This window comes from Capra hircus, chromosome 1 (genome assembly GCF_001704415.2).
Source record: "Capra hircus breed San Clemente chromosome 1, ASM170441v1, whole genome shotgun sequence".
Classification (NCBI taxonomy): Eukaryota; Metazoa; Chordata; class Mammalia; order Artiodactyla; family Bovidae; genus Capra; species Capra hircus.
In genome coordinates, this window is record NC_030808.1 from 74,352,356 (window position 1) to 74,367,584 (window position 15,229).

Genomic DNA, 15,229 nt, shown 5'->3' on the forward strand with positions numbered 1-15,229 from the left:
TTCATGCTTATTTCCCCATGGTTCAGCATATCTGAGCTGAATTTTGCATGGAGGAAGAAAGTAATGGTGGTAGATACTATTATGTCCATAAAGGAGAAAAAAAAAAAAAACCTATCTTGCTTCAGAACTCAGTAAGAACTTCTGGCTTTGCTGTCAGTATGTCCTTTGGTAATAATGCTCTTGACCACTCTCTGTCTCTTTAATCTGGTAGTAAAAACTTGGGGGATATGACTTTAAAATTTAAGCTTCGCTATTGGATTAAAGTAAGCAAATTAAGCTATGCACTTGAATATATAGGAACATTTTCAGAGATTGTCTTGAGGGGCTGAAAGAATCCCAAGGATGCCTTTGGAATTAAAACACTTGTGGCATGCTCATTTAGAACCGTCAGAGAGTCAGGTCTGCAGCACACATGTGCGTGCTCACATTGCTGTGTGTCACAGCACCAGAGGTTCACTTAAAAAAGTCATTTGTGATCATGTCTTTCCTGTAATCCTTGACCCATTTTGCTCATAATACTTCATTCCCCAGGGGTGGCTAAAATAAGCTTTTAATCTGCTTTAAAAATCATTTCCTCAAAAATAGAATTTATTTTTGGAGAGAGAAAGAAGCTTCCACTAACTGTTTCTTGTAATGTTTTAAAGGTCCATAGACATTAAATATTTACTCTCTCAAGAGAGTCCATTTAAGACTGGAAAGCATCATGGGATAGTGAAAAGAGTATGATAACAACCTGAATTTTCATCCCAGCTCAGTTTTTATGGCAATGGACAGTTCATTCAACTGTTAGTTATCTTGATTTCCTCATCTGTAAAATGGGGACAAGATGACCTACTTGAAAGTGCCAAGAGGACAGAAGAAAATGACACAGGTGAGACGTTCAGTCTGTGCCTTAATGCATAGCAGAGCCAATCAGCGTTAGTGCCCTTCTCAGAGAGCCCTCTACATGAGATGTACATACTTTGAGAATGTGCTTTGTAAAGTCAGTCCTTCTTTTGCTGTGATGTGTTATTGCTAGTATGGAGATCTCTTAGTAAAACTGGCAAGTTGGTTGGAGGGTGGGACAGCAGCTGGGCTGCAGATTAGAAATGACAGAGTAACACAGATGAGAGAGAAGAGCCTCCTGTGTTAGAACACAGGATTTGCCTGGATTTCTTCTTGTGCCTGTCCTGGAGCCCACATTGGATGGTCATATGTGGCTACACGAGTCTGTGTTACAGTTGTCTGCCTTCAGCAGTAGGCTTTGGTGATGGGCAGCCACCTTGGCAGACATCTGTACTCAGGCTGTATCACATGTTAGTATTTTTAGTCTTCACCCCTGCTGAAGATGCTGATTGGTTATTTGTTGGAACAGGAAGTTCACTCTCGCTGTAGGCAGCCTTGTTGGAAAATTATACCAGATAGATGAGTTTTCCATTTATAGATGAGACTGCTTAGTGGAATTATAAAGTTCATTTCTTCTTTACCAGGACAACTCATCACATATTTAAAGGTATATCTCATGGTCCTCTTGAATTTTCCATCCTCCAGGATAAGCAGTTTGCCCTTCTCCTCCTCCACTGTGTATTGGCTAGGACCTTTATTCACTTCTTTCAAAGTTATTATCTCAGCTTGTAATTATATGTTCATTAGAGTGTGTGATTATTTGATTAGTGTGGGAGTTGTTTGTGCTGCTTATCAGGTATTTCTGTCTCTCTGCTTTCCTTGAATGAGGTAGAACTGCAGTTTCTTCCCTGGGGTTGGGTGGGACTAGTTTTGGCCAGCGATGTGTGAATGAAAGTGATAGACGTCATTCCCAGGCCAAAGCATATAGCTGCTGGAAAGAGATCTTCCAGGGCTTCCTTTTCCTTCAGTAAAGAGTCTGTGAGGTTCTAGATGAGGGTTACTCTATCCGTCTGGATCCTGGATGAAGGAAAGAAGAGCCCCAGCCAGCAACCCCTGCTGGTCACATGGTGTGAATGAAAAATTAGACTTTGCGGTTTGACATCTGAGTTTTAGGTTCATCGTAATCTCGTCTCTCCTGATCAAAGCAATTGTATCTGGCTTTCTCACTCCATGATAAGGATCATGCAGTGGGGACTGTGGGTTTCTCTTGAGTTTTCAATATCTGACAGAGTGCTAGCCCAGAGGAGGCACCAATACCTATGGGTCACATGCATGAATAAATCAAATCTGAGTTTTGAATCCTACTTCCATCCTTGCAATTTACCGGACTTGGCTTCCTTCATTATTCCTCTTCTAAAATAAGAGACTCTACCCCTGCCTATCAAACCCAGCTTTCCAGTTTCAGGGTCATAAAGCAGTTTGCATATACACCCCCAAGTGAGGAAGGAATACAGGCCAGACTCAGCTGTCACAGGCAGAGACAAAAGAGGATTTGTTGTTGTTGTCGTTGCTCAGTTGCTGAGTTGTGTCCAACCCTTTGTGACCCCATGGACTGCAGCACGCCAGGCTTCCCTGTCTTTCACCATCTCCCGGAGCTTGCTGAAACTCATGTCCATTGAAACTCATGTGCCATACAACCATCTCTGTCGTCCCCTTCTCCTGCCTTCAATCTACGAGGGAGGATACATTTAACTTAATCCTGAACATCTCCATTAGAAGTTTCTTGCTTCTTCTGAAGACCAGAAGAGAGGCAGTCTGGTCATTGCTGATAAATTTATGTATCCTTGTTTAGCTTTATGATACCATATTGGCATCACTCTTGCTTTTCACTTGCTACTGTTTTTACCTTTCAAGAATGAAATGATCACTCCTTTTGTAAATTAAAACCTAGCTTTCCTGCCCCGTTGTAGCTGTGGGAGGCTGCTAGGTGGCGCTAATGAGACGCTGTCCTTTGAGTCTTGTCAGTATAAGTCTTGCTTGGTAGAAACGATGAGGTTTTTTAACTATCCCAAGAAGTTAAAAGGAGGAAAAGGGCAAGACTTATTAGATGGGAAAAATATATTGATAATGTGGGCACATCTCCATAAGCTTCTGTTTATTGATTGCCACATAAGAACCAGGCCACATACTAAGTAATTTGGTGTGTATTTTCTTGTTTTATCCTCCTGGCCACCAAACAAGCTTTTAGTTGCTATTCTCCCATTTCACAGAAGGGAACTGAGGCCCAGAGTGTTTGATTAGGTTGGTCCTCGATAACTAGTACTTGAACCAGGTCTAATCCATGTTTATTCTATTCAGAATAGTTTAGTAAGCTTTGCCAACATCCACGAACTTTTAGAGCTTGAATTTTAATTTTTAAGAAAGATTAAAGAGGCTTTTACTTTTTTCCCCTACCTAATCTTTGATTTTATAGAGATGTGCTGATAATATTTCCTAGTACATTATATGGCCAATACCATGATTCTCAAGTTGTGGTTGATGCAATAGTCAAGTTGACTGAACCAAAGAGTACACCCAATACGGAGTTGCCCACCCATCCCAAAGTCTGTATTAGCCCCTGCAGCAATAAAACCTTGACAGCGGGAGCTCATAGACGAGGGAGTGTGACAGCATCTTTCATTTACTGACCCTCTTTGCCCATTACTGTGCCAAGTGCTGTATGCTGTTGTCTTGTTAAGGAGGGACAGTAAGTTGTGAATACAGCCACTATGATTATAGGTACAGAAAGTGCTAAGGTAAGAATTCAATTCAAGGTCCTATAGGGGTGTGTAGATTGTTCATTTTACGGGACGTTTGTTCTGACAAAACAAGAAAGGGCTGGAATCCCGCTTACCCCCACATGCCAGTCTGTGTGCCATGCTGCCCCATGGCAGCCGCCAGAGGAGGCATCCCTGGACCAGCTTCAGTCTAGGCGCAGGGAGGAAAGGATGCTGGAGGAAAGGCTACTCCAGTCACGTCCTTTCATCTAACGTGCTACGTAGGCCTTCACGTGCTCAGAGCCTTGAGATAGATTATCAGCTCTGTGGGACAGGAATTGTTTGGCTAATCCAGTTTTATAGGTAGTGGAGAAAGGGAAGAATTTATGGGGAGAATGAACTCAATACTATGTGCTTGCATGTGTGCTAAGCTGCTTTGGTCATGTCTGACTCTTTATGACCCTAGGGACTGTAGGCTCTCTGTCCTTGGGACTCTCCAGGCAGGAATAATGGAACAGGTTGCCGTGACCTCCTCCAGGGGATCTTCCGGATCCCAGGGATCGAACCTATGTCTCTTACGTCTCCCACGTTGACAGGTGGGCTCTTTACCACTAGCGCCACCTGGGAAGCCCGCTATGTGCTTAGATATTTCATATCAATCCTAGAAGTGCAGTTTTCTTTGTTCATTTTGAATAGATGAGGAATTGGAAACTCAGAGAATTTAAATAATTTGTCAGCCTTGCTTAAGTAATAAGTGACAAACCCAGGATTCAAACTCAAGCCTGTCTTGCTCTAATTCCAATGTTTTTGCAGACATTATTAGTCTTAAGATGGGAAAAGATCAAGGAAGACTTCTTTGAGGAGACATCTTTCAAATCAGCCCTATTACTATATATATTTAGTCAGTAGGTTATTACCATCCATGATTTAATCAGTTCTCTAAAAGGTTTAAATAAAATCACATGCAGTTGGGGACTTTGCTGGCAGTCAGTGGTTAAGACTCTGTACTTTCCATATAGGGTGCGAGTTCAATTCCTGGTCAGGGAACCAAGATCCCAGATTTTTAGCCACAGCATGGCTAAAAACAAATAAAAAATAAAAATTGTGTGCAGTTGTCTTGAGAGTTATGCCAAATAAAACAGACTCTCTGACTAATATTAATAAAACATATAGTTGTTACTATTAGTGATCACTCAGCAGATTATTGACAACTGGGAAGCCCCGTTGGTGTCTCACTTCTATATTTCCTGGGTTTCATAGTGTATTTATTTGGGAAAAATGAGTAGCTTCTTGTAAGACAAATCAGGTGCATTCTTCCTTCTGATAAATGCGGATGATCAGTCATGATCTGCTGCCTGTCAAGGTCGCACTAAAGCTTTGAGCAGCAGAAGTGCAGACCTGGCATTTTGCCTTGAGACCTCTGCTGCTTCCCTTCCCAGCCAGTTTGCATTCATGTCAAGTCGGGTATTGTCACAGGGAGAATGGTGTGCGCGTGCCACTCTGACCTTCACCGCCACTGTGGGAATAAGACAGTCCTGTTATCCTGTCCCTTGGGCTCTGTGACCTTGAATGAATTATTTCTCCTCTCTGAACTTAAGTGTTTCACATATAAAGTGAGGGACATCGTATAGATCATTTCTATCTGTGAATAAAGAAAATGCAAAAACTTTCCTCAAATTGAAGTCATTAAAAATCCCAAAGATTGGTGACTTTTTAAGAGCACGGCCATGCCCACTTCTCAGAATGCAGCTGAGACAATCAAGCTTGACAAACATATTTCAAGCATAAATTATTATGTTCTTACAAGAAGGTTTTATATTAGTTATTAACAGCTAAGGAGACTGCTCCCCTAGAGAATGTATCAGAGTCATAAAAGGACTTTGTCAAATTTATCCCATTCTGTACCCTTCCTACTATTAAGGATCAGTGCCATAAAGGCACTGTTATTGATATTTCATATAAGTTGAGGTGAAAAGGTAATAGTATTTTTATGAAACAATGAATACTATTGAGATATTCAGGTCTTTTTTATCTACATAGAAATCTTTTTTATATTCATAATCAAAGATATATAGAGAGAGGTAAAAGGTATTCTGTAGCTTTAATTGCAAGACATAAAAGTTTCACCTCTTTGATAGATCTTTATCTCCTCACCATAGTTAGGAATTCTTTTTTTTTTTTTTTTTTTTTTTTTTACGGAATCTATGCAAGTACTGGGCTTCCCTGGTGGCTCAGATGGTAAAGCATCTGTCTGCAATGCAGGAGACACGGGTTTGATCCCGGGGTCAGGAAGATACCCTGGAGAAGGAAATGGTAGCCCACTCCAGTACTCTTGCCTGGAAAATCTCATGGACGGAGGAGCCTGATAGGCTACAGTCCATGGGGTCGCAAAGATTCGGACACGACTGAGTGATGTCACTTTCACTTTCTCATACAAGTACGAATTTCACTCATCTGCTTACTAGTTGGGTTCTCATATATGCACGCCAGTGAAGCTGTGAAGATGGAAAAAGACAAATGACACTTAGTTCTTGTGTCAACCATCCAGTATTATATGTTTGTGATAGAAGTTAATTTGAATTCAACAGAATGTGGAAAAGTTTTATTCACTGGAATATAAGGGAGTCTGAGGCAGAGTTCCATTTTTCACTTGATGTTGTAAAGCAAAGAACTTAAGAGGATGACAGGAACTCAGTCCTTAAACTTTCGGACCCAGTGCCTAAAACGGTAATGTTAAGGTCCTCTTAAGTAGAAACTATGAAATAAGTTGAAATCAATTACGGAAAGGGAGGCTGGGAGGCCGTTTCACTTTGCTTTTAAGAGCAAACGTATGCCAATGCTTCCCTGTAAAGAAGAGACCCACCCAGGGGAATAAGCTCTTTCTCCATCCCTCTTTTTCTCTGCTGCTAACAAGCCCAGTGCTATGTGTTCAATCTCTCTTTTGTTCTCACTCACGGTTTTGGATAATTTACTAATAGCTACACAGTCAGAGACACTTGATATCACAAAAATATCCTGTAATTATACAAAAATCCTTGGATCAGTTCAGAGATGGCATTTGTTGAAACTAATGCCTGCAGCCAAAGTGTACAGTAGAATTTTTTTTTCCCTCTCAGCCCCTGGCTGTGTTTTCGTTGCCTGGCAACCCATCTGGGATGATAGCTGATGTCAGCTGATTTTCACTTATACTTAGCCCAGGAAAGTTTTCAAGGAGGGCATTTGAGTTTGTATAGTGCTGGGGAAGGCTCCAATTTGTGCTACCAAATAATTTGTACAACTGCAGACTAATGGGCTCAGGCAGGCTAAATGTAAATGTGGAGGTCTCGGGGGATCAGCTTCCGGAACAGTGTGGCCTTTGGGACTTTGTTTCTAACTCCTAAGAGCTTAGCAAATGAGCTTCAGCTATATTCTCGCTACTGCTCAAGTTCTCACTTCCCTTTTTAAAGAAATAAGAAATGTTCAACATTATTCTAATTCCTGAATATCCAAATTTAGGCAAATACATTATATGGCTATTCTGAAAGAAGGGTCAACATTTTAGGTACGTAAGCAACAACTGGGAGGAAAAAGGAATATTCTAGTGTACACACTAACAAGCTGGCTTAAAACTCAACATTCAAAAAACGAAGATCATGGCATCCGGTCCCATCGCTTCATGGCAAATAGGTGGGGAAACAATGGAAACAGGGACAGACTTTATTGTCTTGGGTCCAGAATCACCGGTGACTAGGTAGACGGTGACTGTAGCCATGAAATTAAAAGATGCTTGCTCCTTGGAAGAACAGAAACGACAAACCTAGACAGCATATTAAAAAGCAGAGACATTACTTTGCCTACAAAGGTCTGTATTGTCAAAGTTATGGTTTCTCCAGTAGTCATATATGGGTGTGAGGGCTGAACAATAAAAAAGGCTGAGCACCAAAAAACTGATGCTTTTGAACTGTGGTGCTGGAGAAGACTCTTGAGAGTACGTTGGACAGCAAGATCAAACGAGTCAATCCTAAAGGAAATCAACCCTGAATATTCATTGGAAGGACTGGTGCTGAAGCTGAAGCTCTAATACTTTGGCCACCTGATGTTAAGAGCCAACTCATTGGAAAAGACCCTGATGCTTGGAAAGATTGAAGGCAGATAGATGATAGTGGATGAGAGGATTGGTTAGGATCATAAACTCGATGGACATGAGTTTGAGCAAACTCCAGGAGATGGTAAAGGGCAGGGAAGCCTGGCCTGCTGCAGTCCATGGGGTCACCACGAGTTGGAGACAACTGAGTGCATGCCACCACCACTAATACGTGAAAATGTGTTAAAACTTCTTTAATCCAGCAGAGGGCAGAAGGGAATTTTAGCTTGTTTTCCTCACCTGTAACTATTGGAACAAAATTGTGGCAGTCCAAGTGAAGTTCAGTGACGGGTTTGTGAACAAATTATCCCCAGCCCATTACTGCACATGTTATTCTGGTTGTGTAGACAGATCCTGGCCAGTATGCTCAGAGCCAGCTGGATCCTGCCTAGGACCAAAGGATGTATAGAATTTTGTGCAGTGTCCCTATAACAGTGCTACTAATCAATTCAGATCTTCTTACTAATTGCTGTAACCAAGCAGGACCCCATGGGGCCTTCCCCCATATCCTCACCTTTATCTCCTTTCTAAAGTACCTAGATCGGAGAAGGCAATGGCACCCCACTCCAGTACTCTTGCCTGGAGAATCCCATGGACAGAGGAGCCTGGTAGACTGCAGTCCATGGGGTCGCTAGAGTCAGACACAACTGAGCAACTTCACTTTCACTTTTCACTTTCATGCATTGGAGAAGGAAATGGCAACCCACTCCAGTGTTCTTGCCTGGAAAATCCCAGGGATGGTGGAGCCTGGTGGGTTGCCGTCCATGGGGTCGCACAGAGTGGGACACGACTGAAGCGACTTAGCAGCAGCAGCAAAGTACCTAGATAATAGTACTTGATATACATTTGCAAATGTATAAAACCTCTCCCCCTCCAACAAATGGAAAGTGTTAACCACTTAATCACCAGGAACACACAAGCCCCAAGGCCTTTTGGAGCCGAAGGACTGATAAAGTCAACCCCTGTAACACCACCTTGTTCCCTCAGCATCAGCCAGTCAGAGAATTGTGCACAAGCTGATCACATATCCTGCAACAGCCCCCTCCAACCCCTCAAGCCCTGTCCTTCACTTGGCTTATAAACATGCTTTGCTGAAAACTTTCAGGGAGCTTCTGGCTTCTTATGGCATAAGCCACCTTGTCTCTTTGCAGGGCCCTAAAGTAAACCTTTTTCTCTTCCAGACTCCAACATTTCAGTTTCTTTGGCTTCATTGTGCTTCAGGCACATGAGCTTGTATTAACATTGCAACCCAGCATGTCAAAGTTTTCCCCATGTATATTTGTGGCACTCCAAATGCTAGAGTGAAACAATATATGAAATAATGAGTAAATTATTTCAATATCAAATGTTTCTTTTTTTTAAATTTGAGGATAATTGCTTTACAGTGTTGAAATGTTTCTTTTTGACAGTATCTGTACCTCCATGTGAGTCTGTAAAATAGTGAAAATGATTTTCAGCACCTACCTGGAATTCTGAAAGTTCAATCCTATCTTTTTAGAACTACTGCTAAAACTTGGGGTGGTAGTAGTTATTACTTTGTCAAGGTGAGATTAATACTGAAATATGATAAGTGAGATAAACATCTTTGTCTTGGTGTTTATGATAACTTTCAACTCTGGTGGCTGTCTGACTTTTAAAAACCACTTTTAGAAGGAAAATAAATTGTTCAGTGCTGATTTGTAGTGAAGGCTGCTTGGGTTAGTATGTAGCATTTTAGATTGGGTTCCTCATGAAGTAGCCCCTGAGATGGAGTTAGACTAGTTATAAAGAAGCACCCTGGGGACCTGCACCAGTGGAAGGGAGGGAAAAGAAGCAGGATCAGGTGGAGGGTGAAGTCAGGTGTCCTTGCAGGTACAGTGACAGCCTCAGTTGATCCCACTGGGAACTCTGGATTCCAGTAACTTGTCAGAGTATCCTGTACTGGGGCACTTCCATACTGATTGCTTACAGTATGTGTGCCGGTCACCCTAACCCCAACCACAGGATGTGATCTTGGTTGAGGTGTCTCTTTGCAGTAAGACTGCACTGACTTAAGGGATTGCGCTGACAGCCCCAGTCCCTGAGACAAGAAATCCTTTATTGAAGAGGGATCCTGTTGCCATATCACAGCACAGAGAGTGTGCACAATCTAAAAAAGTCAGGTACACTGAAGTCTCTCTGATGAATTGTTGCCTCTCTAATGTTGGATAATTTATTGACTGCTTTAAAAAGAAAGTGATCCTTTACTATTTGTTGTTTGGAAAATAGGATTTTAAAGATGAAAAGAGCACATTTTTATAAATGAATGCCAAATTCTGAAATACAGTGATAACAGACACATATACATAGTTTATCTGCATTGGGATTGCCTTATGAATAAAAACTGCCAATTAAAAGTAACTGCAATGACTAATGGAATGATAGTGGGAAGTCATTCTTTTGATCTTTCAGGAAAAGATATTAAATAAGTCATGGAGGGATGCTGATAGTTTGTCAGATAATGAAGCACACGTAAATACATAATAAAAAGACAGGAGTCAGGGAAAGTGAATTTCTATTAAAATGTTATTCGTGGAAGAGTTGTTTCTGTCTTGCCTTTGGATAAGTACTTCATATCTAAGCCTACTAATTTCCTCAATTTTCTCCTTTGTCATTCAGTCACAGCTTCAGTTGTGTGCCCACTGAGTGCAGACCTCTATTCCTGCTTAATACATATTTGAGAGATGGTTCTTAACTTTCAAAGAACTCGTAGTATCATCCCCTAAAAGCACATTTGTTGTTTCACTACCAATGTCATTAGAAAAATATACAGTTTGGGAAGATATTAAGTTCATGGTGCAGGAGAGAAGTTTTTAAATTAATTTTTTTCTTAAAAGCCCCAGTGTTTTCATTGGCAATAAGTATTCAGTTGTTTTTGTGAAGACAGCCTCAATTTGTTCAGTTTTTGAGAAAATGTCCATCATATACTAAAGTCTAAATACCCATAGTGTATCTGTAGTTCTTTAAATTAAAAGCGATGTTCCATGAATAAAGCAGCTAATTTATCCTCCAACTCAAACATGAGGGCTTTTCTTGAAGCACTTTTGTATTGATATTTAGTATGAGACAGGAGTGTTTGCAATTTCGTCATACAGAAAGGTGGTTTGAAATTTGAGACTGAAGAAAATGGATCCAATTTCCTTTTCTATTAAGGATTTTAAGTGAAACTGGATTATTAATTTTTTAATGCTGGTGCATGCCAACAATAAAGAATCCAGTGACTGTTGATACAGTTGGTGCCACTGTCTCGACTAATGCTAAGGCACCAGCAACTTTGCCCTCCTTTTCTTTTGTACCATCAAGTGTCAGCTCAAGTGTCAACACATTGAAAAAGGTCAGTAACTTACTAGGATTATTTTGAAGAGTCATGACCTCACTGCCCCCTGGAAGTATCCCACTTTCAGTGTTTACAGCTCCTCTTGTATAGAGGAATGTTTCAGCAGGAAGGCCTGGGGAAGGGTGACTGCTTTGGCAAGAAATGAAAGAGCCAGGCTTTATGTGATGACAGCAGAGATGGAGAACGGGGAGGGAGGGAGAAATATTGCAGAGGTTATACAGATAAGATTTGGCAGTAGAAAGGCAAGTAAAAGTTGAAATTTACTGAGGTTTTCAGCCTGAGCGACTGAAAGGGATGGCAATGCCAGTAACCAAGGTGATGACTAGGGAAGAGGAGCCCTGGTTTATGATGGAAAATGATATTGCTTTCACTATGAGTGAAGAATCTGCATAATTCTCCCATCTTTTGGAAAAGGATGGGTTCTAGCACTGATAAAAATGAACAAAGTACTCTTGGCTGGGCCTGTGCAGCAGCGTAAGATGTGGTTTTGTATTGATAACAAATAATGGCTCTTGGAAGCCCAGCATATTCTGTGCTGATGTATAAGACTCTTGTGTCTGTGCTCCCTGTAAGCGTGTTTTCTCTTTCTGTTTCTAGGAATGGTGCAAAAGCTGGACCAAAAACTGCCAGTGGCAAACGAGTACCTGCTGCTTTCCGGAGGAGTCCGAGAAGGCGTGGTAGACCTGGACTTGGATGAGCTTAATGTCTATGCCCGGGGGACCGACTATGATATGGACTTTACTCTCCTGGTGCCAGCGCTTAAGCTGCATGACCGTAATCAGCCTGTGACACTGGATATGCGCCACTCAGCCTTATGCCACTCTTGGCTGAGCCTTCGGCTCTTCGACGAGGGGACGATCAGTAAATGGAAAGACTGCTGCACCATCGTAGATCACATCAACGGTGCCACCAACTACTTTTTCTCTCCAACCAAAGTGGCCGACTGGTTCTATGACTCCATCAGCATTGTCCTCTCAGAGATACAGAAGAAACCCCAGAGAGGGATGCCAAAGGTGGAAAAAGTGGAAAAGAATGGGACCATCATCTCCATCATTCTGGGTGTGGGGAGCAGTCGCATGTTGTATGATATCGTCCCCGTGGTCTCCTTCAAAGGTTGGCCGGCAGTGGCCCAGAGCTGGCTGATGGAGAACCACTTTTGGGATGGCAAGATCACGGAGGAAGAAGTCATCAGTGGGTTTTACCTGGTACCAGCTTGCTCCTACAAAGGAAAGAAAGACAATGAGTGGCGGCTGTCCTTTGCCAGGAGTGAGGTGCAGTTGAAGAAGTGTATCTCCAGCAGCCTCATGCAGGCATACCAGGCCTGCAAAGCCATCATCATTAAACTCCTGTCCCGGCCCAAGGCTATCAGCCCCTACCACCTGCGGAGCATGATGCTTTGGGCCTGTGACAGACTTCCGGCCAACTACTTGGCCCAAGAAGACTATGCAGCCCACTTTTTGCTGGGCCTCATCGATGACCTGCAACACTGTCTGGTCAACAAGATGTGTCCCAATTACTTCATCCCTCAGTGCAACATGCTGGAGCACCTGTCTGAGGAGACGGTCATGCTCCAGGCGCGGAAGCTCTCCTCGGTCCGCTCAGACCCAGCAGAGCACTTGCGCACTGCCATCGAGCACGCCAAGGCAGCAAACCTGCTGACGCTGGAGCTCCAGAGGCGAGGGAGCACCACCAGCATCCCCTCCCCGCAGTCCGACGGAGGGGATCCCAACCAGCCCGATGACCGTCTGGCCAGAAAACTGCAGCAGCTAGTGACGGAGAATCCGGGAAAGTCCATCTCTGTCTTCATTAACCCTGATGATGTCACGAGGCCCCACTTCAGAATTGATGACAAATTTTTCTGAGCATTTTTGCTGCCTTTTGTTTTTTTGCTCTGGATCTAAAACTCTCATAATATGTAGTGTGGTTTGTGATGCCGTCTTTCGGGTTTTTTTTTTTTTTTTTTTTTTTTTACATATCCAGCCTGGATTGGATCTGTTAAGAACACATCTTAAGTTTCCTGGTTCTGCAGGATGGTGCAGACTCTGAAACAGTATATTACTATTTCATATTCTGCCTCTGATTTTGCTGTTTACTTTTTGTAGTTATTGTTTTGTTTTGGTGTTTGGTGCTTGTTTTTTTTTTTTTTTTTTTTTTTTTAAGGAGAACTTGAGCCATAGGTGAAATGCCCATGAATTATCTCCCTTCTTTCTGTTTCATACTTTGTGCAAAATTGTTAGTGGGATTGGGGAATCTCTCTTCCTGATACTTCAGGATTCAATGTTTTGTTTTGCTTTTTTGTCTTTATTTTTTTAATGAGTGTTCATCACTGCAGATATTTGAAAATCATCTGAATCTGGAAACTACCTGGTACGTTAGCTGGATTTGTCGATACTTTTTTCGACCAGTGGCCAGGGTAATTTCTCTCTCTCTGCCAAACAATGTAGACTTTGAAAGTGATGATGCTACAAATTATGTTTGGAGCAACTTCATTGAATGTAATTGTCCTCAAATTGGAACTTTGGATGGTTTGGAAGGGTGTCTTTGACAACTTTCCAAGTAGAATTAAGGTTTCCAAATGGTAGTTTTAGTGTGTGTAATTATTTGAAGCCTTATTTAAATCCTATTAATGAACATACCATTACAATTGTTATTTGCACTAATGAAATCTTTGCCATTGTCGGAGTTCCAATGCGTGTGTTTCAATATAAATTGACATCTACTGTTGAAATGCTATCATTTCTTCATTTAGCTCATTTCTCTTAATCAATAGAATGACTCTTTGTGTTTGTTTAGTTCTCCTTTATGTGGGTTCCTATTTTGTCCTCTTTGAATTTCCTGGTTCCTATCTTACCGAGAGAAGTTTTTCAAGCTTTATACCTGCTGAGTGACTTTTATCTGAAGCTGGGGAAAATGTATGATTGATAAAGTAGTTGTCTTTGTATGTATAGTTGATCCTTGAACAACACAGGTTTAAACTGCGTGGATTCGCTTATATGCAGATTTTTTTTCACTAAATGTGTTAGTTGAATGTATGGGTTTGGAACCATGAATAGAAGGTCCACTATAAAGTTATATATGGATATTCAAGCTCACAAGGTCAGTGTTCCTAACCCCTACATTATTCAAGGGTCAACCATATTTCTTTTGACATTACAGGGTTAAGCTTTTTTTAGAGTCTCTTTGGTTCTTCTGAGAGTTTTGAGAAAAACTGGAAGGAAAAATGAATATTAATCCCCAAATAGAAGATACCATGCCAATTCAAAAGCAGGTTTTTGCCATAGAGCAGGAACCAGGAAATAACTGGGTAGAAGCCTTGGTGTAGAGGTGTCCTGTCTTTAAGAATGAAATTACTTGCCAGGTCTAGGTGCTGCAAGGCACCGGCTCCCTGTTTTGGTATGGACTCATTTCAAACTGTAGTGTTTGGGAGGCCAGGGGCCTGCCCATCTCTCAAAGGATTACTGTGCTGTCTACTGTTGGAAAGGTCAAGCAACACTTTGACCTTGAATGTCCAGTCTCACGGGGTAGATTTTGGCCAATTGAAATCAGGCATATGCAGTCTTGGTTTTTGCATGGGAATTATTGTAATGCTTATGAATGAAAATGAAAACATTCAACCATCTTAAATCAAACAAAAGTAATAATAAAAGAAACATACTGGCCTTGGAGTTTTGTTGTTATTTGTTAGTTTGTAACCTGGAAACTGTTTTCTTATTAGTAATACCCCTAGTAATTTTCAGTAGATAGAGCCCTGGGCTTGCTGTTGTCTTTCAGGCCAGATGTCTCTACATAGTGAAAACCCAGTGTCCAGTCTTCCGTGTCTCCAGTTTTCCTGTTGGTATCTACCTATCCTCCACGTAATCTGTGTCCTTCTCGAGAAATAGCTTCATCCCCAGCTCTGGACATGCACCCTGATTGATGTAGGCCAATCAAGATAGCCATTTCCCTGACCACAGTCATTAGTTAGAGATTGGGCATGCAATGCCGTCTGTTCCATTCAGGGACGTGCTTGCAATTCTAGCTTTGTATGCTGGACCAGCGACATGCACCCTGGCTGTGGGAGAGGAAGCACTTGGCTTTGCTATCAGTGCCATGAACCTAGGGCTCTTCAGTCAGACATTCTTAAAGGTGAGTAGAAAAGAGATGTAGTCTGGTACCTTTTCTTGTCTGAAA

The 15,229-nt window shown here is 41.8% G+C and overlaps 1 protein-coding gene across 1 annotated transcript in view; it reads left to right on the forward strand.

The window, feature by feature from the left end:
- MB21D2 (Mab-21 domain containing 2) overlaps positions 1-14,718 on the forward strand; it is a 129,601-nt gene extending 114,883 nt beyond the window's left edge. Inside the window, exon 2 of the mRNA XM_005675249.3 lies at positions 11,657-14,718. Coding sequence (XP_005675306.2) covers positions 11,657-12,921 — 1,265 coding nt within the window. The 3' untranslated portion in view covers positions 12,922-14,718. The remainder of the gene's footprint in view (positions 1-11,656) is intronic.